At 41.5% G+C, this 26,547-nt stretch overlaps 1 protein-coding gene across 1 annotated transcript in view; it reads left to right on the plus strand.

The window, feature by feature from the left end:
* Positions 1-25,234, plus strand: part of fa2h (fatty acid 2-hydroxylase) — a 26,755-nt gene extending 1,521 nt beyond the window's left edge. Inside the window, exons 2-7 of the mRNA XM_084016751.1 lie at positions 16,812-16,913; positions 20,441-20,583; positions 20,797-20,897; positions 21,564-21,739; positions 21,829-22,081; positions 22,921-25,234. Of these exons, the coding sequence (XP_083872877.1) occupies positions 16,812-16,913; positions 20,441-20,583; positions 20,797-20,897; positions 21,564-21,739; positions 21,829-22,081; positions 22,921-22,988 (843 nt within the window). The 3' untranslated portion in view covers positions 22,989-25,234. The remainder of the gene's footprint in view (positions 1-16,811; positions 16,914-20,440; positions 20,584-20,796; positions 20,898-21,563; positions 21,740-21,828; positions 22,082-22,920) is intronic.
* The last annotated feature ends 1,313 nt before the right edge of the window (positions 25,235-26,547 follow it).

Genomic DNA, 26,547 nt, shown 5'->3' on the forward strand with positions numbered 1-26,547 from the left:
TGTTATTTATTTTGAAAATTCTTAACATTCAACAGTTGCTAGTTGGCCATAATTCTGACTTTAACATTGAAGACACTCAAATACTGGCATGTTGTCAACGATACATAAATACTAATGAAAAAGTACTTCTGACTGTAAAAACTCAGACTCAGGCCTGTTAATGGATCTGGATGTCTGAAGCGTATCCTCAGAGGAACCCGACAAACAGCTGTTCGAGTCACAACGTGTAGCGAAAGGATGTCGCGTACGAAAATACTGGGTTTTTTTCTTTCTTATCGGATATCACCCACTCCAAAAAGACAAAGGGTTAATCACACATTCTCCTTTTTTAAATTTCAACTATTTGGGCGTGATGCATCGACTCAAGGTCAAAGAATTTGTCGTAAACAGCGTCGGCTTTCTGCTCGCTGAGTCACGAGGACATTCCAGCTGTTAATGAAATATTAAACCCCGGATGATTTAGTCCTCCAGGTATGAACGGTGAACAAATAGTGCTCCCTTTCTCCGCTCGCTCAGGCATCTCAGTTAAACGACAAACTTTTTAATGATTACCACTAAAGTACCTTTTTTCTTGAACGTTAAAAACTTTGTTGGATTCTTGGATTGCAAATCCAGTAGAAAAGGTCAGCAGCTAGAGGCGACATCATCACGTTGTGATGCGTCACTGATTTAATCATCGTTTAGTCCAGCACGACTCATTCAACAAGGGCTCCGTGACCCCTAGGGGTCAGCAGAGGTACTGCAGGCTCGAAATTATGATCCAAAAATTATATTATGTCCAAAAAAAAATTTAAAAATTAAAATACAACCTATAATAAGCAAATGTAAATCTTCCTATTAGTTACATATGTCGTGGAATTGAAACACACTGAATCCCTCTGGTTTAGTCTATACAATTAGTAAAATTAGCCAAAATTTATTGATTTCTTATCAGATCTTGTCATTTGAATCGGTAGGACCAGAGAATGTTTGGTATTTTTGCCTGAAAAATTATTGAAGCGGTTAAATGATGATCAAAAATCATTTGGGGTCCAACAATACTGATCTCGATAAGGTGAAGGGGCCGATACTGATTATTAATCATGTCGGAGACCGATAACCGACATTTTTCTGTAATTCAAATTGACTTTGTTGAAATTCCTCAAAGCTTTGTTCTGCTTCCGAAGCTTTTATTTTTATTTGTGGTCTTCTTCTGAAGACTAGTCTGCAATGATGAACCACCCTGCCCCCCCAGACCCTGTCCTCCGAAGGGTTAAGCCCCGCTAAGCAGAATGGGATGCGGCCAACTTTAGCTTTGTAAGCAAAATGGTATAGGACTTGTATAACACTGTGCTTACTCATTGTACAAACACCAGATTAAAGAGGAGATTAGGAGATCTCTGTTGTTTGTGCAAACACTCAGTTTGCATATAATCTTCAGCGTAAAGGAGGAATTGGAATGTTTGTGTCCACGATTAGATCCTCGTTCATGAGATTTGTTTTGCGGCCTCAGATCTCTTAAACTGGATCTCAAAGACGTCGCAAAAACTTTTAACCGATGCTCCTTAAATTAATCAGCAATTTCTACATTAATCTTTTTCTTAGGCTGGGATAATTATCATCCATCCAAAATAATTCACAATATTACTCCGATAATCATCAAATTATGTGTAAAACTGTAAGACTTTTTGTAGTATTTTTTATCCTCTATTTTTTTTATTAATTAGTAATTATTATTACTCCTATTCATGCCTCAGATTTACCTCAGAGATACCTGGGAGGAGGGTTGGGTGGTGTGTTTGTGTGTTTGTGTGTTGGAGAGTGGGTTTACAGTCAAACAGAGGTCCTGTTTATATTAACAGTAGATGCTGGTTGCTTCCATTCAGAATGTGTGTCAGCTGTGCAGGATCTTCATGGATTAGAGCATTACGAGGGAGACCGCCTCGAATGTCGTCCCACCTCCAGCACCCGAACGCTTAACAGGTGACGTCTTGAAGGGTTTTGATTGGTGATGCTGGATCGTAAAGTTGCTGCTAAAACTTAGTTTTAAATATCAACCCATTTTCAGAAATTAGCCTCAGAAGGCCTTAAAAATCGGTACATCCTCTTGTGTCCTGGACATGGGATCAGGAAAAAGTGTCAACGTGAGCGAAGACCGAGCTGCTAATCCTTTTTAATCAGTGTTGCCAATGAAGCCTCGGGACGCACCTTTGTTTGCTCAGCGCTTTGTCTCGGAGGTATCGAGCCCGCGGGCCTATCGACCTCGCTCAATAACCCCGTGATACATTCTTTGGATTTTGTTTGTCTCACTGTTCCCCCTCTCTGTACGAGGAGTTGAAATGCAAACAAATTCCGGCAGAGAGGTTGTATTTATGCCGAACGTCCGGGAGAATGCAGCTCTGACGTCTTGGAGGATAGAACGCGTATTGTTGGGCGAATGAATGGACAACAGAGATACTATAGGAGGGAACATATGTTGAGATTCAGACGGGAAGTGGGGATGAGTAGTTAAGTGAAACTCTGGGAAAAGGAGACAGATGGAAGTAGAGAATAACGCAGCGTAATATAATAATGTGTAGTTTCGGGTCACGGAGGAGCATCAAACTTGTGACCGTGGCGCTGATAAGTCGTGTGGATGGAATGCCAGAGGGTGATGGGGTCGGGCTGGCGGAGCGCTGGAATGCAGACTTTCATCTGCATGAATCTTTTCTCCTCAAGGATGGTCTTTATTAGGAGGGGCGAGCTGTGGTGGGGGGGTTGAAAGGGTCGGGACTGTGCAATATTAACGCTAGCTCAATATTAATGTATTAGTGTTAGAATAGGATTAGTATCCGATACCCTTTGTTTCCTTCCTGATACCGATTCCAATATCTCATTGTCGTTTCACTCAAGTACAAAAACACATTTCAAATGATAAGGAAGTAAATTATTGTAATTTATATCTAAATATTTGAAATCTTGTCATTAGTCGTTTCAATTAATTAACATTATGTACATGTAACCTCCCATTCTAAAAAGTGAAGCCAACCTTGAAGTGCCTTAAACTGTCATTCTCTCTGCTGGCCACCAGGGGGTGACTTCCTATCGAAGTTAACTTTGTAAGCAGCTTCACACCAGAATCATTTCCACAGCTGGAATCATAATCCTGGTCTCTGCAGGCCTTTTACATCTTTCACTTAATATAAGCCAATCACATGTCAGCTCAGTGTGATCTAGTCAGTGTTATCCCATGCCCCCCCCCCCAACAAGGTAAACGACCCTTTTTACAACTCTTAAGAGCTGCTCTGGAGTTCATCGCCATGGTGATACATTACCCGGCACATTGTTTACCTTTGCTTCCATGGAGACTGCCGACATGGCAATTAGCGCTCAGCGACAGGCCTCATGTGGCCTGTGTCATCGCTACGGTAACACCTGAAAGAGCGGGAGGGAGGGAGGGAGGGGAAGCTGGATGGATGGGCGGTCAGAGAAGATGGAGACCAACATGTGCTTGAAAGGTGTGCAATTGATTCGGGGCAAAGGTTTCCTCTTGTTGTTTGTATAGCCGAGTCCTAAGGTGGTTGCTTTATGTCACCCATAAATACTGTTCCCCACGGTATTGTTCTCAAAATAACTGAGAAACCATTAAAGGCTCTTAATGGTAGAGCTCTTAAGCTCATAAGATCCCCCCCCCCCCCCCCCTTTAGAGCATGTTGAAAGCTTGCAAATACCTTTAAATAAGGATTAGTAAATAGATGAAATGCATATTTTTGTCTTTTTGTGTGAAAAACAATCAAATAATGATCATATATAATTAAGTTTCCCTGCAAATAAAGTCAAAATAAATGAAAATAAAGTTTTTATATCCTGTATTTTCTAAATATGGTTCTACGTCTCACTTCTCCACCATGACAGCGAGCTAGTCGCCTTTTTCAAGTGACGATAATTATCCCCATAATGGAAATATAATATTGTCCCATTCCCTAATCTAAACTAAAATATGCCCGGGATGTGTTTATCTGTCATTCGTTGTGTGCAAAATGTTAATATCAAACCAAACGTTAAGAATAACAAACACGTTTCAGATTAAATCTAAGTGTAACAGTTAGGAGGCGTATCTGTCAGTATTTGTGGATGGGACTGGTTGGGACCCTTCAGGGGATTTGTGTGTGTGTGTGTGTGTGTGTGTGTGTGTGTGTGTGTGTGTGTGTGTGTGTGTGTGTGTGTGTGTGTGTGTACCTGGGTGAAATTAACTGCTGCCTTCTACTTTTCATCATAGTTTTTTATTTTTTATTAATGAAGGTTTTCATACAGAAGGCAGCAGCGTGGCGAAGGTGGCTGCAGGGTTCTTACCTCACTAGCTGCTGTCTGGATGGTAACAGGACACCTTCTGCACAAACTGGCTGCTACACAGAGCCTCCAATTATGACACACACACACACACACACACACACACACACACACACACACACACACACACACACACACACACACACTCACACACACACACACACTCACACACACAAGGCAAGGATGGAATCGCAAGTCCTGGTCTTTCAGGTTTGACTGGTTCCTTCAGTTGAAGGGAGATGAGTGATATTGCTAGTTACACACACACACACACACACACACACACACACACACACACACACACACACACACACACACCTGACTGTGTTCCTCTGATATCCAAATGGATTCAGCATACGATTTAAACAGATGACGTGTATTGTGGACACGTTGCATTCGGTATTCACAGGCGGTTTGTGACAGCATGGTGGTTTGTGACGGCGTGGTGGTTTGTGGCGGCGTGGCGGTTTGTGACGGCGTGGCGGTTTGTGGCGGTTTGTGGCGGTTTGTGACGGCGTTGCGGTTTGTGGCGGGTTGTGACGGCGTTGCGGTTTGTGGCGGGTTGTGACGGCGTGGCTGTTTGTGGCGGTTTGTGACGGCGTGGCGGTTTGTGGCGGGTTGTGACAGCGTGGCGGTTTGTGACGGCGTGGCTGTTTGTGGCGGTTTGTGGCGGCTGTTTGTGACGGCGTGGCGGTTTGTGGCGGGTTGTGACAGCGTGGCGGTTTGTGACGGCGTGGCTGTTTGTGGCGGTTTGTGGCGGCTGTTTGTGACGGCGTGGCGGTTTATGGCGGGTTGTGACGGCGTGGCGGTTTGTAGTGGTTTGTGACGGCGTGGCGGTTTGTGGCGGTTTGTGGCGGTTTGTGGCAGTTTGTGACGGCGTGGCGGTTTGTGGCGGTTTGTGACGGCGTGGCGGTTTGTGACGGCGTGGCGGTTTGTGGCGGGTTGTGACAGCGTGGCGGTTTGTGACGGCATGGCGGTTTGTGGCGGTTTGTGACAGCGTGGCGGTTTGTGACGGCGTGGCGGCGTGGCGGTTTGTGACGGCGTGGCGGTTTGTGACGGCGTGGCGCCGTGGCGGTTTGTGACGGCGTGGCATTTTTGCTCTGGGCGACGTTCTCGAGACGTCAATTACCACTTTGTCAGGCCGTTGAAAACAAGATGATTAGTGAGATAATCATGTTCACATTCTTTTACTGGTGTCGTCTGTTTCCGTTTGACGGAAGCATTCATGGAGAAAACTGCTGCTGTGTGAAACTTGGTGGAAAGGGGGACCCAGGGGGAACCCGGATCACAGGGCGGGTTTTAGGACCGTCAATAAGATTCCTTTAGTCAATTAGTAAATTGGTTATCACAAGATTTAAAGTGGTGAACAGTGGTAAATCGTATTACTACTAACGAGTGTTGGTCCACTAAAAATGTCTTTAGTTAAGGTCACTTTAGTTACCATGGAAACATAAGGTATCTGGCCTTGGCGAGAGTTCTGCCCTCGTAGTTCACTGTTTCAAGTTTCTTTCAAGGGAAAGGTTGCCCCTGGGAACGATTAGACAAAAAGTACTGACATTGTTTATCATAATATTTCTCACCAGTTTTCTCACAAAATGTATAAATATTCATTTTTGTAACAAGTAAATTAAAAAATACCCATCTGTCTGCTGACTCAAGGCTAGCAGCTAGCCGGTTAGCTATCTAGCTCAAAGTGTCGGGAAACTGATTCAGCATTCCCACTGTTTTTATTCGAATTGGTACATTTTTTGGACTTTTTACGTTTTTTTTTAACTTTTACGTTTTTTTTTAACTTTCTTACAGCAACAGAAACCAGTCAATTATTAAAAATATTACGCTCTTTATGGACATGGGTGAATATGACTATTTATTATTATATTATCAATATCAATATCTCTGAAATTATCAGAGCTAATTACTTTTGGGGAATTTAGCTAAATTATAAAGGATTGAATCATAAAAAAAAAGAAATCTGCGTAAATATCCAAATTTGTGTTCTTTTTGATAAACTAGTAATTAGAAACATAACTAAAATCCGGCGACGCTAACTGAAGTAATCTCACTTCTGCTCTAGAAAGGAAAGTGAAATGATGCTATGAGGAAGCACCCCGGTTCAGGGTAAACTTGAGGTCGGGACTTTTCGGGGGGGGATCAGCTGATAACTGTTTTGGTGGTGACGGAGATTTCCCGTCCCTCCCTCATCACAGACTCCTCTCCACATGACCGGGGCTCGGCCGTAGTTATTTAATCCAGATGTGCGGTTGTGGGAGCGGTCACATATCTGGAGTACTGCTGTTGTGTAATGATGTGACTCAGCGAGGCCTCGGCCTCTTCTGGCAGCGAGAGTGTGTTGTGAATCTCACTTCCATGTTATTGTTATCTAATCTGGACACCAGAGCCGATTCCAGACTGAGTAATAAGTAAACACTGTTATTGATACGTGGAAGTAAAGAAGTAAACCTTTATTCTAAATATCAGAAGATTTCTATAGATTTAAAAACATCTTTTAACTTAATTTTATAAGCTACTTGGAGCGTTAGGAGTTAAATTAAACTGGTCATAATAATAGTAAAAGTAATAATAAACTTTATTTATATTGCACTTTTATTAACAATATTAATTAAAAAAATCCACCAAACAAGGCAGATGAATGAGGGTGAAGGTCATGACCACAGAGGAACTAAAGACAATTAAACAATAAATATATCATTTCCTCTCTAATATCTTGTTTGTATTGTTGTAATAACGTCTCCTTCAACCAATTAATAATTATAAACAACAATTTAAGCGACTAGCAGACATTAATGCCGATCTTTCAATCATATATTTTTACTGAATATAGAGGCGGGACCATATAGGATTTTATTGTGGATCCGGATTTGAAAAAAAACCCTCACCATATGTTAATTATTGTGCATTTTCAGAAATATCATCTCTCATGGAGGAGAAGTAGGACAACTACAGCACAATAAAGAAATACATGAAATATAATATGAAACAAATTTTATATTTACATTTACATTTAGGTCATTTAGCTTTTGTCCAAAGCGACTTACAATAAGTACATTTGTCAAAAGAAGGAAACAAAGAAATCACGACGTATCATTGCCGATAAAGTAAGAGCTAAAAGTAGAACAAGTGTTAGGTCCTCATCTGAGTAAAGTATTACCTTAAGAGCAACAGTGCTACGATCAGAGTGCTATAGGTAAGGGGGGGGGGGGGGGGGGTGTTAGTGGGTCATGCTATGTAGAGTCGAGTCTGAACAGGTGAGTCTGTTCAGACTCAATTTAAATTGTTGTATTAATTTTTATTTATGCGGGGAGATTTGATTGATGATTCACTTATTTAAAATTGTTTGATTATTTGTTTTTCACTGAAATGCATGTTTACTAAAAGAAGAAGTGTTCTCTCGGCTATGCATTAACATATTGTGTTAAAAGTGATTCCAGTATGTTTAATTGCTGTTTTCAGATTTTTTAGCAGATTATTTTAATTAAAAGTAAACATATATACACATGATGATATCACATCATAAACATATTTTGTTTTCCACAAAGGGAAGACATTTTTGTTTGTATTTTTTTCAGCATATATTGTTAAGGAGGTGCACATTATAACCGGTTTGTGACCTAAAGGGTTAAAAAGGTGTGTTTTTTTATTTCAGCTGGACTTCTTAAGGAGGATTTAATCGTGTGTAATAGGTTTCTAAAGGTCAACAGACTTTGGTTAGTTGGCACTAGATTTAGTAAATAAATCATTTTCCCTTAGACGTGCTGTGAACTGTGCGACTGATCAACGTTATCAAACTCTATTCTGCAGCGTTGCTGAACTTCGACCCGCCGACACGCCTCGCTGTCATATGAATGTCAAATTATTAATTTCATCCCGTGTTTGTCAGCTGAAAATGTCCCGTTGGTATTATCCTGGCATTTAAACGTTCTGGGATCACTTTAAATTTAGTCAGGAAACAAATTTATTTTTTATTTCTTGTTTTTAATCAAAAATCATAAGGTCTAAGGAAATGCTAATTTTTGTAATAATTTTTTATTATATCAGTTATTTTCAAGTCACTCCTTATCCCGATAATGGAAATTCAGCATGATCGTGTTTTTTTTATTTTTTATCGTGATCCACGATAAAATCCTGACATCATGTGTGTCCATCAATCAAATACAAACAAAGAAACAGTTGCATTTTATTGCAGAGATATGGATATTTGCCTGCAGCGTAACAAGAAACAGCAAATGAGAAACCTGAAACTTGTGAAACTAAACCTGTGGACCATTTTGTTCCCGACTGCACGCTTGACCTCTGAACTCTGAACCTCAAGCATGAACGCATATGAAATATCTTTTGAGACCAAAATGTTCTGGGTGTTGCCGTTATCGCTGTTCCAGAACGATGGTATCTGTGCAGGCGTGATTAAAACCTGCCTCAGCCTCCGCAGGTCGATGGGCTGACCGACCCGTCTCACCGACCCGTCTCACCGACCCGTCTCACCAGCCGTCTCACCGACCCGTCTCACACCCCCCGCTACGTAACCGGAGAGGTTTCGAAGCTAAAGGTCGCCTGTGGAGCTGCTGCCTTTGATGCCGTCTGCTTTATCTTCGCTGTTATTTATTTACTTAAGAAAAAAAAACGTGATTCTCAACTCTGCTGCTTCAGACGATGTGAAGCATCAGTTCAATACGGACAATTAACTAACAATTTGATTTTTATCGTGAATATCGTCGTGAGTGTAAGAAGCTAGCTCGTAGTCATGGTGGAGAATAAAAAAATACAGCCCGATTTAAAATAATACACAGGAAGTATCGCTATCATAAAACATTCTTTTTAACAATAATGTATGATTATCATATTTAAAATTGTTTGATTATTTGATTTTCCACTAAAGTGGATGTTCACAAAAAAAAAAGCAATACAAATATGTGTTTCTTAATAAAGTGTAGATTCCAATAGGTTTTACTGACAAGTTTAAATATATTTAATGATTATGAGCATTATTTTGAAAATGTTCATATTGTCCAGATTAACCAGAAATTCAGCTTTTTTTGGTAAAATGTGCATGAATATGTTTCTAACTGAGTTTAGGGAAGTAAAGTCTGTCTGTGTGACGACGTGGTCGTCCGACCGCGACCCAGTCTGAGGGCAACGCCACCTCGGCCTTCGCCCTACTTGCCGAAACACCTTCCCTATCGGCAGTCGTAAAAAAAACACACAGTGATAAAATGCAATAACAGAAACACACACACACACACACACACACACACACACACACACACACCCTGAAGAGTAGGATTCCAGTCTATCCGGTCGGATCAAGCAACCTTTAAATAGTTGTTTTTACATCAGACCAAAGTTTCATTCTCAATAAGAGACGAGGGAAAAAAGAAATAAACAACAAATGAGTGCACAAAGTGAATTTTTAGGTGAAGTTAATTGTATTATAAAGAATTATCTTTATTTGAGTAAATGAATAAATGACACAGTAGCCATGTTGGTACTGGTTGAGGAAGTTTTATCACATTTTTGATATAAATGGAAAGTGTCAAGTGACATACTGGCGTGGGACGATATGAAAATCATGATTATTCTGCCCAAAATAATTCACAATATTATCCTGATAATCATCACAAAATGTCACTAAAAGACACTTAATATTTTGTTAATAAACAAATCTGGCTCTATTTTCACTTGACAGCTATTTGAAGTGACTCGTGACGATACCCTTGTCTTTTGCCTACATGGCCCAACCTTCATTCCAGTATCTGTCCCGGCCCTTTGAACTTTAACCCTCTTCTCCATCAGTTAAGGCCCCTTAATGAGACCATAAAGACCCATTCACAGTTAAAGAGTAAACCTAATGTATGACAATGGCATCAACTGACAGGAAGTAGATCCATAGATGTAGAGGACCATACAGTGACATGAGTCGGGTCGCACATTAAAAATGGATCAGCAGCGGCTGGTAGACCATCAATAATACGACGAGCGAGCCCGAGACGGTTCGTTCGATGATTCATTCACTCATCTTCTCTGTTCTCGGTCGTCCTCGAAAGTTCTTAAAGTATTTTGACTCCGATTGTGACGCCGAAAATTTTCTTCCTTGAGCACCTAAAAAGTTGTGAGTCGTCCGGCGGGCCAGATCGGACCCTTCGGCGGGCCGATCGCACCCTTCGGGGGATCGGTTTGGACACTTCAGGGGGTTGGAGTGGGCCCGTCGGACCCCTCGGGGGATCAGATAAGACCCTTTGGCAGGTTGATCGCATCCTTTGGGGGGTCGGTTCGGACCCTTCAGCAGGCTGGTTCTGGTGTGGCATGTTTAACACCTCTGATAAAGGGTCTTATAAATCAGACATGGCGGCGTCACCATGTAGTGAGTAGTGAGATAATTTTCTCCGATTGTAATCACAACACAAACTCCTCTATTGTCCTCTAATCTGTTTTATTCCTCTTCACCACATTTATTTAAATCGTCCTCCCACATCCTCCCCCCTCCCCCCTCCCTCCTCCCCCCTCCCTCCTCCCTCCTCCCTCCTCCCATGGGAGGCTGACTATAGTTTCAGTGTTGTGATGGTACCAGGCCACATCGCCACCCCACTCTAACCATCTCCTTTGTTTATTTTTTGTTTTTTTGTGTGTGTCTCATTCTTTTATGTTTTTTTCTTTCCCTCTCCACTGGGACAGAGCGTTCCTTATGTTTTGCTCCTTCAAAATAAGAGTGTTCCTTCACCTCTGCCCTAAGTTCTCTCTCATTCTATTAATGAAACGTTGCAACCGAGAAAATATCCTGAAGGCCATCACTGTGTAATGAGAGGTGGAAGTGGAAGATTTTAGGTTTTCTTTTTAGAAATTACAAATTGGAGTCAATAATCAACCTGAAAAGCAAATATGTATATGTATGTGTATATGTACTGTAAGTCAGAGCGGCACAAAGGAAAGATCCCCACCCTGCCCTCCACTCTATAGGTGTCACTCTCGGCATTACAATCTGACGGTGTGTGGTGATTGTTGTGTCAACGGCGAAGGCATACCATCCATTGTCTCAGGCCTGAAGAGTGTACACATGGCACGCCCAGATCAACAGCAACGCACATGAAAGCTTACTGCTGCTGCTACGTTCTACGTTTGGTGTTTACTTAACGACAATATGAAGCCGGGTTATTCATTTGTTCCTTTTTTTCTTTTTCTGGCTTTACATTCTGGCAGTAAAGGTGGAGGAGGCCAAAACTGAAAGAACAATGAGTCAGAAAGATGACATTGGAGAGAAAGTACACGGAGATCCGGTTATAATCAGGGAAAGAAGCCACCGATACGCTGATGATAGCACAGTTTATATTGAACCTTTTACCGACCTTTATACTACCACCAACTTTACATAAGGGGTGGGATGGTATGGTTTTATTCTCATTCTATTTTGTCACGATACTTGGGTGCCAATTAGATTTGTTTTGGGATTCCGATTTATTGCGATTCTACAAGTATTGCGATTCAATAGTATCCAATATTGAAAATGTTTTACTTCATAAACAAAAACCAAAAGTTGAATTTATTCTCTTCAAAAGACATTATATCATGAGTCACATCTCCACAAACAATGCACTTCAAATGTCAGCTGCATCCAAAAGTGGTACGTTACTAAACCTGACGCTATACGGACATCATATTTTTCAGCGAGTAGCTCCGATGTTTTACTTGACCTACAGCCAAAAAAAAGTAGGCCTTTTAAAAATAAATAAAATCAATAGGGTATAGGGAATGTTTTTCCTTTTTCCTTTCTTGTTGTTGTAGTCAGAATCGGTCTTGAAGTGTACTTCAGTCGGTGTTCGGTGTCTTCGCCTCAGTAAAGAGGAAACACCACAGTCCTCTTGTGACTGCAGTTCCTGTTCTGTTCTTGTTATTGATGGTAGATTTCTGATATGACGGATAAGTGAAACAGCCTTTTCACAAAGCCGTTATTCTGCTGGACGTAAGGCGTCTGTTCCACGGTACGACATTTCCCTACTTCCAGTTTCAGTTGAAGACATCTGCATAGATAACACAAGTAGTGATTACGGGCGATTACACCAGAACACGGGACCTTTCCCTCAGACGGCCACGTCCGGTTCTGAAAAGTAAAGCCGACGTTAAAGTGCCTTAAACTGTCATTCCCTCTGCTGGCCACCAGGGGGCGACTTCCTATCGAAGTTAACTTTGTAAGCAGCTTCGCACCACATGGATCCAGATCCAGCACCTTTTACTTTAGTAAGATATTTGTACCTCTGGTTGGTTTACACACAAGCCTGGATTACACACAATGGATTTGGGGGTCAAAGGTCACTGTGACCTCACAAAACATGATTTTGGCTGTAAGTCAAGAATTTGTGTGTATTATTTATTGTGACATTTTTATTTAAATTATGACAATTTTGCACAAATATCTCAAAGGGATAACATTATGAAGTGATGACATTTTGGACAGATAATCCATAATAAAAATCCCAAAACATATTAATATGAATGCTGATGCCGGATTCTGAACCCTGAAAGCCAAACACATGAACTGATCTTGCATGTAAGGTCTCATCTCGTCCTTCTGCTGATGTGATGCCGTTCCTGTTTACTTGTTTGTTTCCATCGTCGGCTCCTCGGAGAGTTGCCGTCATGTTTGCTCCGTCAGATCATTATGCAGGGGAGAGTTTTGTCGACCGTCTGCATTAAAACATAATTGAACTGTTATGCAGATATTGTTATGCAGATATTTGTTTTGAAGCAGCGGCTGTGACGCTTTGCCAGGTTTAATGTAAAGCGAATGCATTTGAAGTGCAGCAGGTATGTGAGTGGAATATTCACATTTCCTAACACTAGCCACGCCCCCTGAACGCACCTTGCCACTGCAGAACTCGTTGCTGAAGTTAGTCATGTGTTTAAAGTGGAATGAGGTCGAGCTTATTAAACATCAGACTCACGTAGACTGCTGCTGATACAGAGGGTGTGTCTGCTCATTGTGTGTCTGTGTGTGTGTGTGTGTGTGTGTGTGTGTGTGTGTGTGTGTGTGTGTGTGTGTGTGTGTGTGTGTTGCCCTGTGTTATTATTTGGGTATCAGCTCACAATATTATCCTGATTACCATCAAAATATTCTTAAAAAATATATTTTTTAAATGTCACTAACATGCTGGTTTCACTTTACATTGTGTTGAGTTTTTTTGGGTGAAATCTTAGTTAAGACATAATCATAAATCATAAGGTGTTCATGATTAAAGTACATCATACATTATGTAAAAAATACATAAATACATTCATCATTTTTCCTTTAAATATATTTTTGCATCCCATATTTTTTTAAAGGCTCCATTTTTCACGTCTCTAGAATAAAGTGAATATGACTTTAAAAAGCTGCCTAGTTAACTATTATGTATTATTTATGTCATACACAGTTTGTAAAGAGTGTTTTCTTTTATCCCGATCAAACCGTCTCTGGATAACTTATAATAACTTTCGACTGTAGTTATACAAGCTCATATTAATTATTATGAGCTCATATTATTATGAGCTCATATTACTAGAACATCACATGTGTTATTCCACCACGAGGTGTGAGACAGGTTAATGGGCTCTTTTGTTTGTTTCCGTTTTTGTTTCAGCAGTGTGATAATGGGGGGGGGGGGGGTGTAAAGTTGCCTCTGTAGGTGTTAAATTGCCACGGTAACAAACCATAGAGGACGTGTGTGTGTGTGTGTGTGTGTGTGTGCGCTGATGGCAACTAAAGGAAACTGTCTGTGAGGGAGGCTATCAGTTAGCTACTACTACTATGACTTTAACACTTGGCCTTGAATTATAGAAGCTAACTTTGTTAGCAGCTCCACAACCAGAATCCACATGGATCCAGATCCAGTAAGGGGTTGTTTGTCAGATCCACCCGTCGCTCCTCCACGGTCCTTATATGGTCACTTCCTTCCACTGGTTTGAAAAGGTGTGCAGGTGATAAATAAAATGATAATTTACAAAGCATTCACTTATTTTTTATTGCCGCTGTTTTCATATTTTTATTTTCTTTATCTAATCTCGTCAAATATTATTTACATCTTCATGTAAAAAATGTAATTGTTTGAATTTAGCATGAAGATCTTGAGCTCTATCTCTTAGGAATCTGTGTGTGTGTGTGTGTGTGTCTGATGCAGCCACTTCCTGTAGTTTTCAGGGTGTGTGACTGTAAAAGCCATTTCACTGAGGAAGTCGGTTCGGAGGCGTTAAACATAAATATCACCTTTTATTTTTTTTCAGCATTTTCACGCACGACGATGGAAGAGAAGACGGGCGTACGTCTTCCTCCTCGGCTGTCAGGTGACGGCGGTCCTCTGAAAGCTCAGGGTCTACTTTTTATTTCTAATGAGCTCGTTTCGGGTCTGCCTGTGTTCTTGGCGTAAAGCCAATCCCAGATTGGTATTATTTAGGCGTTTTCACAGAAACCTGGTCTCAGAATTTCTTGCCGCTCGTCATCATGATCATACGAGGTGATTCAAACATCACGTCAGATCAATGATGTCGAGGTTTGAAAGGTTCAAAGATCGCGGATCGTAAAATCCGAGTGTTGGAGGAGGCGTGGACCTGTGACATGTGACCTCATCACTCTTAGGATGATGAGGTCGTTATGTTCAGAGAAGAGCAAAGGGCAGAAAATAAAAAATGTAGACCTCGGGGCTCGACTGACATAGAAACGTATTTTTACAACTCTAACTTTTCGATCGCGTCGCTTTGCTGCTGTTAAACATTTGAGTTCCTTCGGATCAAGTTTTCTACTTCCTGTTTTCTCATGTGAACTCTGCATCCGGGGGAAGTTGCTGTTGCTTTACAGCCCGCCTCCCCGCGGGTCCTGGTGGGTTCAGTAGTTCCAGACTTTGCCACACTAAGGACCCCCATATAGCATCAACCAATGGCAGGGAAACCCCTTTTTTAAATTGCATAGACATTATAATCATGATGTTCCAAAATCAAAAATCATACAGCTTCTTAATATACATTCTGTTATAATATTCAACAGTAATATAAACAGTAAACATATTAATTTGGTATTTTTTCATTCAGCAGACACTTCAGTAACAGCCATAACACCTATAATATATAATATAATATAATATAATATAATATACCCGTGACCCTGAATACAGGATAAGCGGTAGACAATGGATGGATAATATAATATAATATAATATAATATAATATAATATAATATAATATAATGTAATATAATATAATATAATATAATATAATATAATATAATATAATAACTGATGTCTTTCATGTTGCACCAACAGAAAATAAAGAGAAAGGAGTTCCAGTTTCGTCAGACATTCATGAGAAGTTGTACTAAGGCTGTGATTAATAACATCTAATAGACATATTAAAATTGTTTTTGTCACATTTTCCCTCAAAGTTTCCGAAACCTTTAAAACCAGTGAGTTCGGGTTCTGTGGCGGCGACCCCTTGCTTGTTGCTGCGTCATCGCCGTTCATATCTATACAGCCAACGTGTTTATGGTTACATTGTTTACTAGAGCACAAAGTTCTTTCTCTTGATGTTGCTCCCATAGTGTCAGCTCAGACCCCCCTGGAGGGTCAAAGGTCAACCCACCGGTATCACGAAACACAATATACTGACCATATAAACGGAAGTTTATAGTGACAGGGCAGCTTTATTGCTCAGGGGAGAAGGCTGTATATCCATATATATATATATAAAAATATATGTGTGTGTGTGTAGATACATATAGATAGATTTATTCTCTGTATTGCAGGAAATTCCCACCACACCTCCCCCTGTCTGCACTTATCCTGCACACCACTATGACCAGGCACTACACAAACACACACACACACACACACACACACACGCACACACACACACACACACACACACACACAAACACACACACACACAAACACACACACACACACAAACACACACACACAAAAACACACACACACACACACACACACACACACACACACACACAAACACACACACACACAAACACACACACACACACACACACACAAACACACACACACACAAACACACACACACACACACACACACACACACACACACACACACAGATCAGTGTTTGTGCTTGTTTTCATGACACTATGTAAACAAGTAATCAATCTGTGATATCTGTGATGATGTGTTTTTTGGCAACGTTGGATGTTGGGAAAGGTTTGAGAGGTCGATGGCCGCCGGGGTTCGACCGCCGGGGTTCGACCGCCAGTTGGACCGCCGGTTGAATCAGTGTGGAGGAAACACAGAGAGACGTTGTCGACGTTGTGCGTTGGTGTGTAGAAACTCTGGGTAACAGGATTCGGTTTCAGCAGCAGCAGCTTTGGTTGAATGCAAAACAGGCCGATCCACAACCTTGGAAACAAATCTCTGATGATGATGATCGTTAATCGGCAGTCATGTCCGGCGTCGTCATGCCGACCTCTCTGGTGTTAATTCACCTTTTTTCTGTCTCGTTGTTCCTTCAGACGCTGAGAGAGAGGAGGACGGCCGGCGAGCAGACGGAAGGAAAGACGGAGAAGGAGGACGACGACGCGTACAACCGCTGCAGCTCTGTGGACCTGGACAAGGTGTGTGTGTGTGTGTGTGTGTGTGTGTGTGTGTGGTGACAGGGAGTGAACAGTCATCAGGTTGTTCACCTTGCAGCGTTCGCGGTTTGTTGGTTCACCCTGAAGTTCTCACACTGGTTCTCACAGGAGTGTTGGGACCGGGGGGTCGATGCCCATCATGGACGCTGCTTTTCTAGTCTTTGGAAAAGTGCTATACAAATTAAATGTATTAGTATTATGTACTCATTCATACACATTCCCAGTCTTCGGAGCTGATTTGGGGTCCAGTTCTTGCCCAAAGACACTTCGGCATGCGGACCAGAACCACCTATCTTCTGATCGGAGGACGACCCGCTCTCCCTCTGAGCCACAGCTGCCACATCACTAATCTAATCACAGAACTTTGGATTTGATTTGATCTCCTCAAAAACAAAGTACATTATTTACATGACATAAAATACGTACATACAGATAAAAACAAAAATATATACACGTGTTGCCCATAAAGTTTGAATATTTTGTTTTCAGACACAATCCTCTGTTTATTCCTATTTAAATTCATTAGCTATAAAAGACAAGACATTTGCAAATTATTCCAACTTTATGGGATATATATATATATATTAAATCAAGGGCCTGTCCTTTTCTTTACGTTATCACGTTAAATGTACATAAAGCTCATATATCAGTGTGAAATCGTCCGAATATAAGATATATCTCCACAAACACAAAAAGTGCAGGAAGCTTTCAGCAGCAATTGTTCTCGTGAGAACAATTTGTCTTGTTATTATTACAAAATGCCATTTAGTCACATGACGATGACACGCTCGTTCATTTAAACCGTGTGACGAGTGTCTTCCTGCAGGTCTCAACCACATTCCGACTCATGCCGTTCTAACAGCCACGCCCGACTATCTGTAAGTCGTTCCAATAACCACGCCAGCGATCAACCCCCCCAGATCCAGATCCAGATCCTCCACGGCGGTTTGTTCTCACCAACCAAACCCACGAGCCTTTTGTTTGGGTCGGGAATGTCACCACACCTGTCGAGTGCCGTCTCGCCTGGTTATTACAAAAACAAAGCCTAACGTTAGCTACTGCAACATATTACGGTGTGAATGCAGCAGTGCATTGTGGGTAAAGTTTATTTGTCAGTGAATAAACGCCACAACTGGACAGCTGAGAAGTTAAAGTGAAGGGAGGTTTAACCCCGACGTTAGCAGCAACACTTAAGGTGGGCTGACCTTTTAAGGTGGACAAGCACTATTCTCCTTTAAGTGACATCTTTAATATGTATTTTAACTGAATAAACAGTTTATTATTAATTCCTCTACAGGAAAACACAAAGTAGAATGTTTAAAGTTATCGCTGGAACTGTAATGGTATTTTTAAGTACTCAGTATTGGGCAAGTACTGAAATTGAAGTATTTGTACTCTATCTGGTATCGATGAGTCTTCTGTCGTTTATCTTTCCCACAACAATATACAGAGAAAATGGGAATTCTTCAGTGATCATTCGTGATGAATCTACCCTGTGATTAATCTGATTAAGATGTTTAATCGTTTGACAGTCCTAATACATACATATATACATATATATGTATATATATATATATATATATGTATTTGTATGTGAGGAGGCCTGACTCTCACCCAGGTTGCCGCCTGGTTCAGTTAGAGCCTCTTTTTGTCTTATAGCGTTGCCTTGTTGACACAGGGAGCTCGGTGTGGACTCAGCGGAGCGGCGAACTGGTAAAGCAGGAACATTATTTAGACAGAAAGTTTCGGCTCAGCTGCCATGAGGGTCGTCTATACGACGGCAGGATCTCCCACCACCATGAATGGAAAGGATTAATAGAAGAACATAGAGTTAAAGGTCTTCTTCCGACCTCGTGAATCACCGTCTCTGTCAGGAGTTGATCTCTTATCTCCGTCATGCGACCGACGATTTCACTTCTTCTTTTTGAGTCCAGCTGATTCAGCGAAGCAGACTCACGCTTGCTCACTGTGGCCTAAATAATCACGCCATTATCCCCATAACCAACTCATCATATATCTCATTCACTGGCATTACATTTGGTTTACGAAGCTTTATTATTTTATTTTTTAAATTGTCTCATCATCATAAAACACACCTTATTTTTTAGTGAAAAACAAACATTTTTATAAAAAACACGAGTTCATCGGTATAATTGTGAAATATCATCACATGGGTCAATAGAGAAGTGAAAAATAGAACACAATTAAATTATATTTTTGTAAATCAATAATTATCACAGTAAATAGTCACAATTTTGCTATTTAAAAACACATTTTAATTCATAATATTTTTTGTCCTTTACATTCTTCACAAAAAATGTGTTCTATCTGTAATACAATATACATTATACATTTATGTATGAATTAATTTTTATTACACAATGTGATTCCAATATGTTTTTCCTGACATTTAAACATGTTTTTTTTTTTTGTTGCAAAAACCAACCAATCTATCCCAATAATCATCATAACATGCTTAAAACTCTGAAGACGTACTGAACCTCTTTAGTAATAAATAAGATGATCATAAATCATAAGAATCAATATATAAGTACAATTATAAATACAGATTGGAACCTGTTTTTTCTCTTTCTGTTCTATTTTTCATGCCAAAAATCAATTATATTTTGGGCAAATACCAACCAAAATATTCTTCCGATAATCATCAAAATATGCTTAAAACTCTTAAAATGTACGATACATCCTTTTTAGTGAAAAACAATCAAATAATCTTAAATACATTCTTACATGAATCATAAATGTTCCTGCATAAATAAACAATAAATGAATATATTTTTTATATTCCTGTATATTTTAAATAATCCTCACATCTCAGCCACCGTATCGAGCTTGCCGTTTTTTTGTGACGATATTGACGATTATCCATTATCAATATTGTGATTTTTTGCTGATTGAACGATCGGATGCTGATAAAAACCAGCGAGAGGAAACGACTTCGTGCTGCTGAAGAATGTCTCCGTCTTCAATCTCTTTGTGCCTGAAGGAGTGTGTGATTAAACCCATCGTTATCACACCGCTGTCATCGTTAAAAAAAACTCGTAATCGTCCGTGCATGACACCAACGTCCCCGGAACAGTGTCATCATCAGCCAAACGACTGTCGCCTAGGCAACGGGCACAGACGAGATTACAGAACCTGGACCTCCTTCAAGGGAAAACCCCTCATCAATAACTTAATTGATTTGCATTATTTGAATGCTTATATTTGATTTGAATACTTTAGTAGAAAAGATAATGATAAAGGATGACGTGTGTGTTTGTGTGTGTGTGTGTGTGTGTGTGTGTGTGTGTGTGTGTGTGTGTGTGTGTGTTGCTGCATGACTCATATTGTCGGCTTGTAAAACTCTCTTTCGTGGTCGTTGGACTCGTAATCTTAAATTGCAGAAGCTGTCACTTCCTGGACTGACTCGTCTGGGTTTTGTTTAACTCTCTGCTGCCCCCTGCTGGAGGGAAACCAGTTGTTGTCTTTAACGTGTGGTGTCTCTGCAGGACTTGGTGGACTGGAGGAAGCCCCTGGCCTGGCAGGTGGGCCACCTCGGGGAGAAGTACGACGCGTGGGTCCACCAGCCGGTCGACAGACCCATCAGGCTGTTCGGGAACCCGTTCCTGGAGGCCAGCACCAAGACCTCCTGGTACTACAATAATAATGACTTATTTATTTTTTGTTTTTGGATAGCATCTTCGTTAACGAGGTTACAAAGTGCTTTACAGACAAGACATCAAAACAGTGAATCAGCAAACAACATAAAACAATACAAGCATTAAATGGTGAAAATAAATACAATTCAACAATGAGTCATGAGTGTGATGATGACTGATGTCTCTCTCCCTCTCTCTCTCTCCAGGTACTGGGTCCCGGTGGTCTGGCTTCCTATTGTGTTATATTACAGCTGGCAGTGCTACACCACCCTGGCAGAGGGCACCACCCGACTACACCTCACTTCAGGTAAAACACACACACACACACACACACAGACACACACACACACACACACTCACACACACACTCACTCACACACACACACACACACACACAGACACACACACACACAGACACACACACACACACACACACACACACACACACAGACACACACACACACACACACACACACACACACACACACACACACACACACACACACACAGACACACACACAGACACACACAGACACACACACACACTCACTCACTCACACACACACACACACACACACACACACACACACACTCACTCACTCACACACACACACACACACACTCACACACACACACACACACAGACACACACACACACACACACACACACACACACACTCATATTTTGGCTTAAACATTTAAAATGATAGTAAAACATACGGGAATCACATTTTGTTACATACATATTTTATTTAATCACAGATGGAACACAAAAAGAATTACTTTTTTTTTTTTTAAACAACATTTTCTGTTCTTTCTGATAATTCCTGGGGTTTTTAATCGTTTTTTTTTTAAATCACGTCTTATTTCTTCATCATTTTCATTTGCATCCAATGTGAATGTATCTGTATATATATATATATATATATATATATATATATATATTAAATATATATGTGTGTCTGTGTTCCAGACTTCTCTGTCCCCATCCATAAGCACATCTTCCCCCTGCTGCTCTTCCTGATGGGCTGGTTCTTGTGGTCGTTCATCGAGTACTGCATCCATCGCTTCGTCTTCCACATGAAGCCGCCGGCCCACAACTACTACCTCATCACCATCCACTTCCTGCTGCACGGGCAGCACCACAAGGTACGGGCACGCCGCCGCCGCCGAGGGAGGCCCGCCATCAACTCCTGTTTCTTATTGTTGCTGTGAATAAACAAGCCTCCCCTCCACAGTCTCCGTTCGACGGCTCCCGGCTGGTCTTCCCCCCCGGCCTGGCCTCCCTGGTGGTGGGGTGCTTCTACCTGATCCTCTGCAGCATGCTGCCCGGGATCCTCGGGACCTCCGTGTTTGTGGGCGGACTGTGCGGCTACGTTGTCTACGACATGATCCACTACTACCTTCACTACGGCTCGCCGAAGAGGGGCTCGTACATGTACGGCCTGAAGGCCTACCACGTCAAACACCACTTTGAGCACCAGAGGGCAGGTGAGGTCCTAGACTCAGGGCTCGCAGACCTTTTGAGACTCGAGAGCCACCTGAAGGGCAATCCCAATCTAAGAAAGCTTTGCCGCTGACTTACTGTGCTATTTTTAGAGTTCATGACATCATCCAGAAGACATGTGGTTGGCTGTTTTACTACAGCAGTATCAACCCGAAATAAACAATTTTGTTGTGATTCAATAACAATAAACAGATAAAAAATAATGCCGAAGTAACAGCATGATGATTTGTAAAAAGTAACATTGTAGCTGCTCCATCAACACTCCAAATAAGGTCATCTAGACATAAATACAGCAGAGACCTTGTTGTTTGGACCACAGACAGTCTCTGGTTCCTCCACATAGTCTGGTCTGGTCTCTGGACTAATGTGAGCTACTATCTAGACCTCTGGGGGACCACAGACAGTCTCTGGTTCCTCCACATAGTCTGGTCTGGTCTCTGGACTAATGTGAGCTACTATCTAGACCTCTGGGGGACCACAGACAGTCTCTGGTTCCTCCACATAGTCTGGTCTGGTCTCTGGACTAATGTGAGCTACTATCTAGACCTCTGGGGGACCACAGACAGCCTCTGGTTCCTCCACATAGTCTGGTCTGGTCTCTGGACTAATGTGAGCTACTATCTAGACCTCTGGGGGACCACAGACAGTCTCTGGTTCCTCCACATAGTCTGGTCTGGTCTCTGGACTAATGTGAGCTACTATCTAGACCTCTGGGGGACCACAGACAGCCTCTGGTTCCTCCACATAATCTGATCTGGTCTTTGGACTCATGTGACTGTGTTTCTGTGATCCATCTCATGTGATCTTGTATTTCTCTCTGCAGGTTTTGGAATCACCTCCACGTTCTGGGATCACCCGTTCAACACAGTCATCCCCGATGAGAAGTTCTAACACAGAAGCGGCTCTGCTAAAGGGCCCCAGGACTTATCCCACCAACAGACCCCCCCACACTCCTTTAGCATCCCGTCCACACGCTTCAAGCTTTCCACGACCACAGAGGAAGTTCCACTTCCACTGCACGCCTATTTGTTTGATATCATATTTCTTTTTTGATTCCACATTCTTTGCCTGAGCTCGGTCATGTGGGCGTAAAGGCCTTTCTGTGCCATTTTTTTTTTTTTCCATTTCTTTTTCAAACCCCCCAAAACCAACATGTAGTACCGGCCTCAGCAGCCAGGTCATCGCAGGTTGACCTGGAGAGGAAGTGAAGCTGTGCACATTTTGATTGTTTGTGGTTTAATTTAACCTGAAAGAATGATACGATTCCTCCGTTTAGGGGTAGAATACTGCAGAGCACGTTCAAAATCACACTAGAGATATACTCAGGCTGTTCCCGCGAGGTCGCTGCTTCAACCAATCTGCTCTTTTAGAATCTTTTCTTCCAAAAAACTGCAAAACCAATTACCACCATGAACCACATTAGTCCAGAGACCAGACCAGACTATGTGGAGGAACCAGAGACTGTCTGTGGTCCAAACAACAAGGTCTCTGCTGTATTTATGTCTAGATGACCTTATTTGGAGTGTTGATGGAGCAGCTACAATGTTAGCGTAGCCTAGCACCATCAACCAGACTCCATTCAGAAAACCAGCGTTTTAACAGTAGTTATCTTGTGGTCTTGCAGACAGACCTAACAAAGACTCAGCACTTTTTACTGATCACCATCATGATGGAGTTATTTCAGCATCCTTGTTTATCCGTTTATTGATATCATAACAAAAATTGTTTTAATTTGAGGTCATACCGATGTAGTAAACCAGCCGAAGTGTGTAAAGCAAGGTGAGAGCCCACAAACTAGTGAACCAACTCAGGACAGACACTTTTTGGAAACAGCCTTGAACAGACCACATTTGGTTTCAGATGCTTGAATGTGCTCACAGTTTATATTTTAATGTAATAAATAACGGCTGAGCTGCAGAAACGAGTAAAATTCTCCTGTTGGGGGTGCAGGGGACGGGGGGGGCACTAATGCAATGTTAATGTCATGTAAAGCAGAGTCCTAAATGTTCCAAACCACTGTGGAGATATATTTTTGCAAGTCTTTTGTAATATTTCCCTCCCTTTTCTTTTTTCTTTCTCTTTTTTCGTCGTTAAATGATTCAACAAAGATGTAGAGAAAAATATTTTATAAGATGCTTTGTACAAAAGAGGAGATTCGTTAATCGCAGCAGCTTTTAACTTTTTATTTGACGTTTTCTCAGAAAGCAGGATTGCAAAGATGGATGGACGTGGGTCACCATGGCTGGGGGGGGGGGGGGGGGGCATAGCTGAAGGCATGAGGCCAGCTTCTCAGACTTCCTGCTGTGAGGAAGTGCGGTGGGTCAAAGGTCACAGTGTCAGCAAGGTGCAAGAGTTAAAACAAACCCAATGTTTCCAATCAAAGCCGCTGCAGATCCCACCAGGATGACGATGGATAAACCGTCTGACTGGACAGCAGGAAGTCTCCATGGCAACTGGCGGATTCTCAAAATGTCTCCTCCGACGCCTCGACGGTGACGCCGATAACCAAAGCAGAACAAACGTAATAATTTATATGAATAGGTAGAGCAATAATAATAATAATAATGGAAGTCTATGAGTTAATTTTCACGGGGGCTTCACAGGATTGAGCTGTAACTGCATTAAAAATGTTTCGGTTTTTCTGATCAGTTCATACATACATATATACATATATATATATATATATACACAAACCCCTTCTGTCTTAAAGTTGCACACAGTTTATAAATTAATGTTCGAGGCCACAATGAGAAGGAACCAAAGACGTGTTGGATAATGACGGTGATGACCATAATAATAATATTAATGATGACAATGATGATGATGATGATGATGATTAGTGTAATAATGCATCCTGAGTCGCTGCTCAGCGTAAGTGAAACGATTCCACCTGTTGAAATGAAGTGCACACGGATCTTATTTATGTATATTTATACGAGACGGATAAAAGACTAACAGTTTGTATGCCTCGATTCTGACACGTGGACTTTTTCCTTGTGCGAAATTATGCAGCATAATTTTTTTTTATGATAATATTTCCTAAATCTGTTTACTACAATATCGTATAACATTTATTTTGGAATTTTAAATGTCTATGCAAATGCAAAAAAATTGTAAATAAATGTCTGTATATTTCTGATGTCTTGTACTTTGTTTTATTATACATTGTACCCTGAGCAGCAACCTTACTGGATCTGGATCCATGTGGATTCTGGTGTGAAGCTGCTAACAAAGTTAGCATCATTATTCAAGTTTCAACTTTACAGCTAATTGTGAAAGTCATGGGGTTAGGATTGGGGTGGTTGTTAGGGTTATGGCTAGGGTTGGGGTTGATGTTAGAGGTAGGGTTAGGATTAGTGTTAGGGTGACTTCCTTTTTTTACTTTGGCTGTATCGGTAAGTCGTAGAGATACGGTCCAAAGTATGGTGTGTTCAGAAGGGTTCAATTAGGTCAGAAGTCATCAAATCCCTGAACTCTCAACCCTCCATTCCCGAGATATAAGCAGAAATGCTATTAGGGTTAGTTCCTTATTCCCTTGGAACGGAGGATTGTAGAGACTCAGGAGTGGGTGGCGTGTCCCCTAATTCGACCCTTCTGAACACGCCAGTCTGTGAACCGAGTCTCTACGACTTACCATTCTGGAGATACAGCCAATGTAAAAAAACACCCTAATTTTGACGTTTTTGCTTATATCTTGGGAACGGAGGGTCGTAGAGACTCAGGAGTGGGTGGCCTGTACCCTAATTCGACCCTTCTGAACACGGCAGTCTTTGAACCGAGTCTCTACGACTAACCGTTCTGAAAATACAGCCAATTTAAAAAAAACACTGACCTAATTTTCACGTTTTTGCTTATATCTCGGGAACGGAGGGTCGTAGAGACTGGGGAGTGGTTGGCATGTCCCCTAACTCGACCCTTCTGAACACGCCAATCTTTGACACGAGTCTCTACGATTAACCGTTCTGGAGATACAGGCAATGTAAAATAAAACACAAACCCTAATTTTCACGTTTTTGATTATATCTCGGGAACGGAGGGTCGTTGAGACTCGGGAGTTGTTGGCGTGTCCCCTAATTCGACCCTTCTGAACACGCCAATCTTTGACACGAGTCTCTACGATTAACCGTTCTGAAAATACAGCCAATTTAAAAAAAACACTGACCTAATTTTCACGTTTTTGCTTATATCTCGGGAACGGAGGGTCGTAGAGACTCAGGAGTGGGTGACGTGAACCCTAATTGGACCCTTCTGAACACGGCAGTCTTTGAACCGAGTCTCTACGACTAACCGTTCTGAAAATACAGCCAATTTAAAAAAAACACTGACCTAATTTTCACGTTTTTGCTTATATCTCGGGAACGGAGGGTCGTAGAGACTGGGGAGTGGTTGGCATGTCCCCTAACTCGACCCTTCTGAACACGCCAATCTTTGACACGAGTCTCTACGATTA

The sequence above is a fragment of the Eutrigla gurnardus genome, assembly GCF_963514095.1.
Source record: "Eutrigla gurnardus genome assembly, chromosome: 9".
Taxonomy (NCBI): domain Eukaryota; kingdom Metazoa; phylum Chordata; class Actinopteri; order Perciformes; family Triglidae; genus Eutrigla; species Eutrigla gurnardus.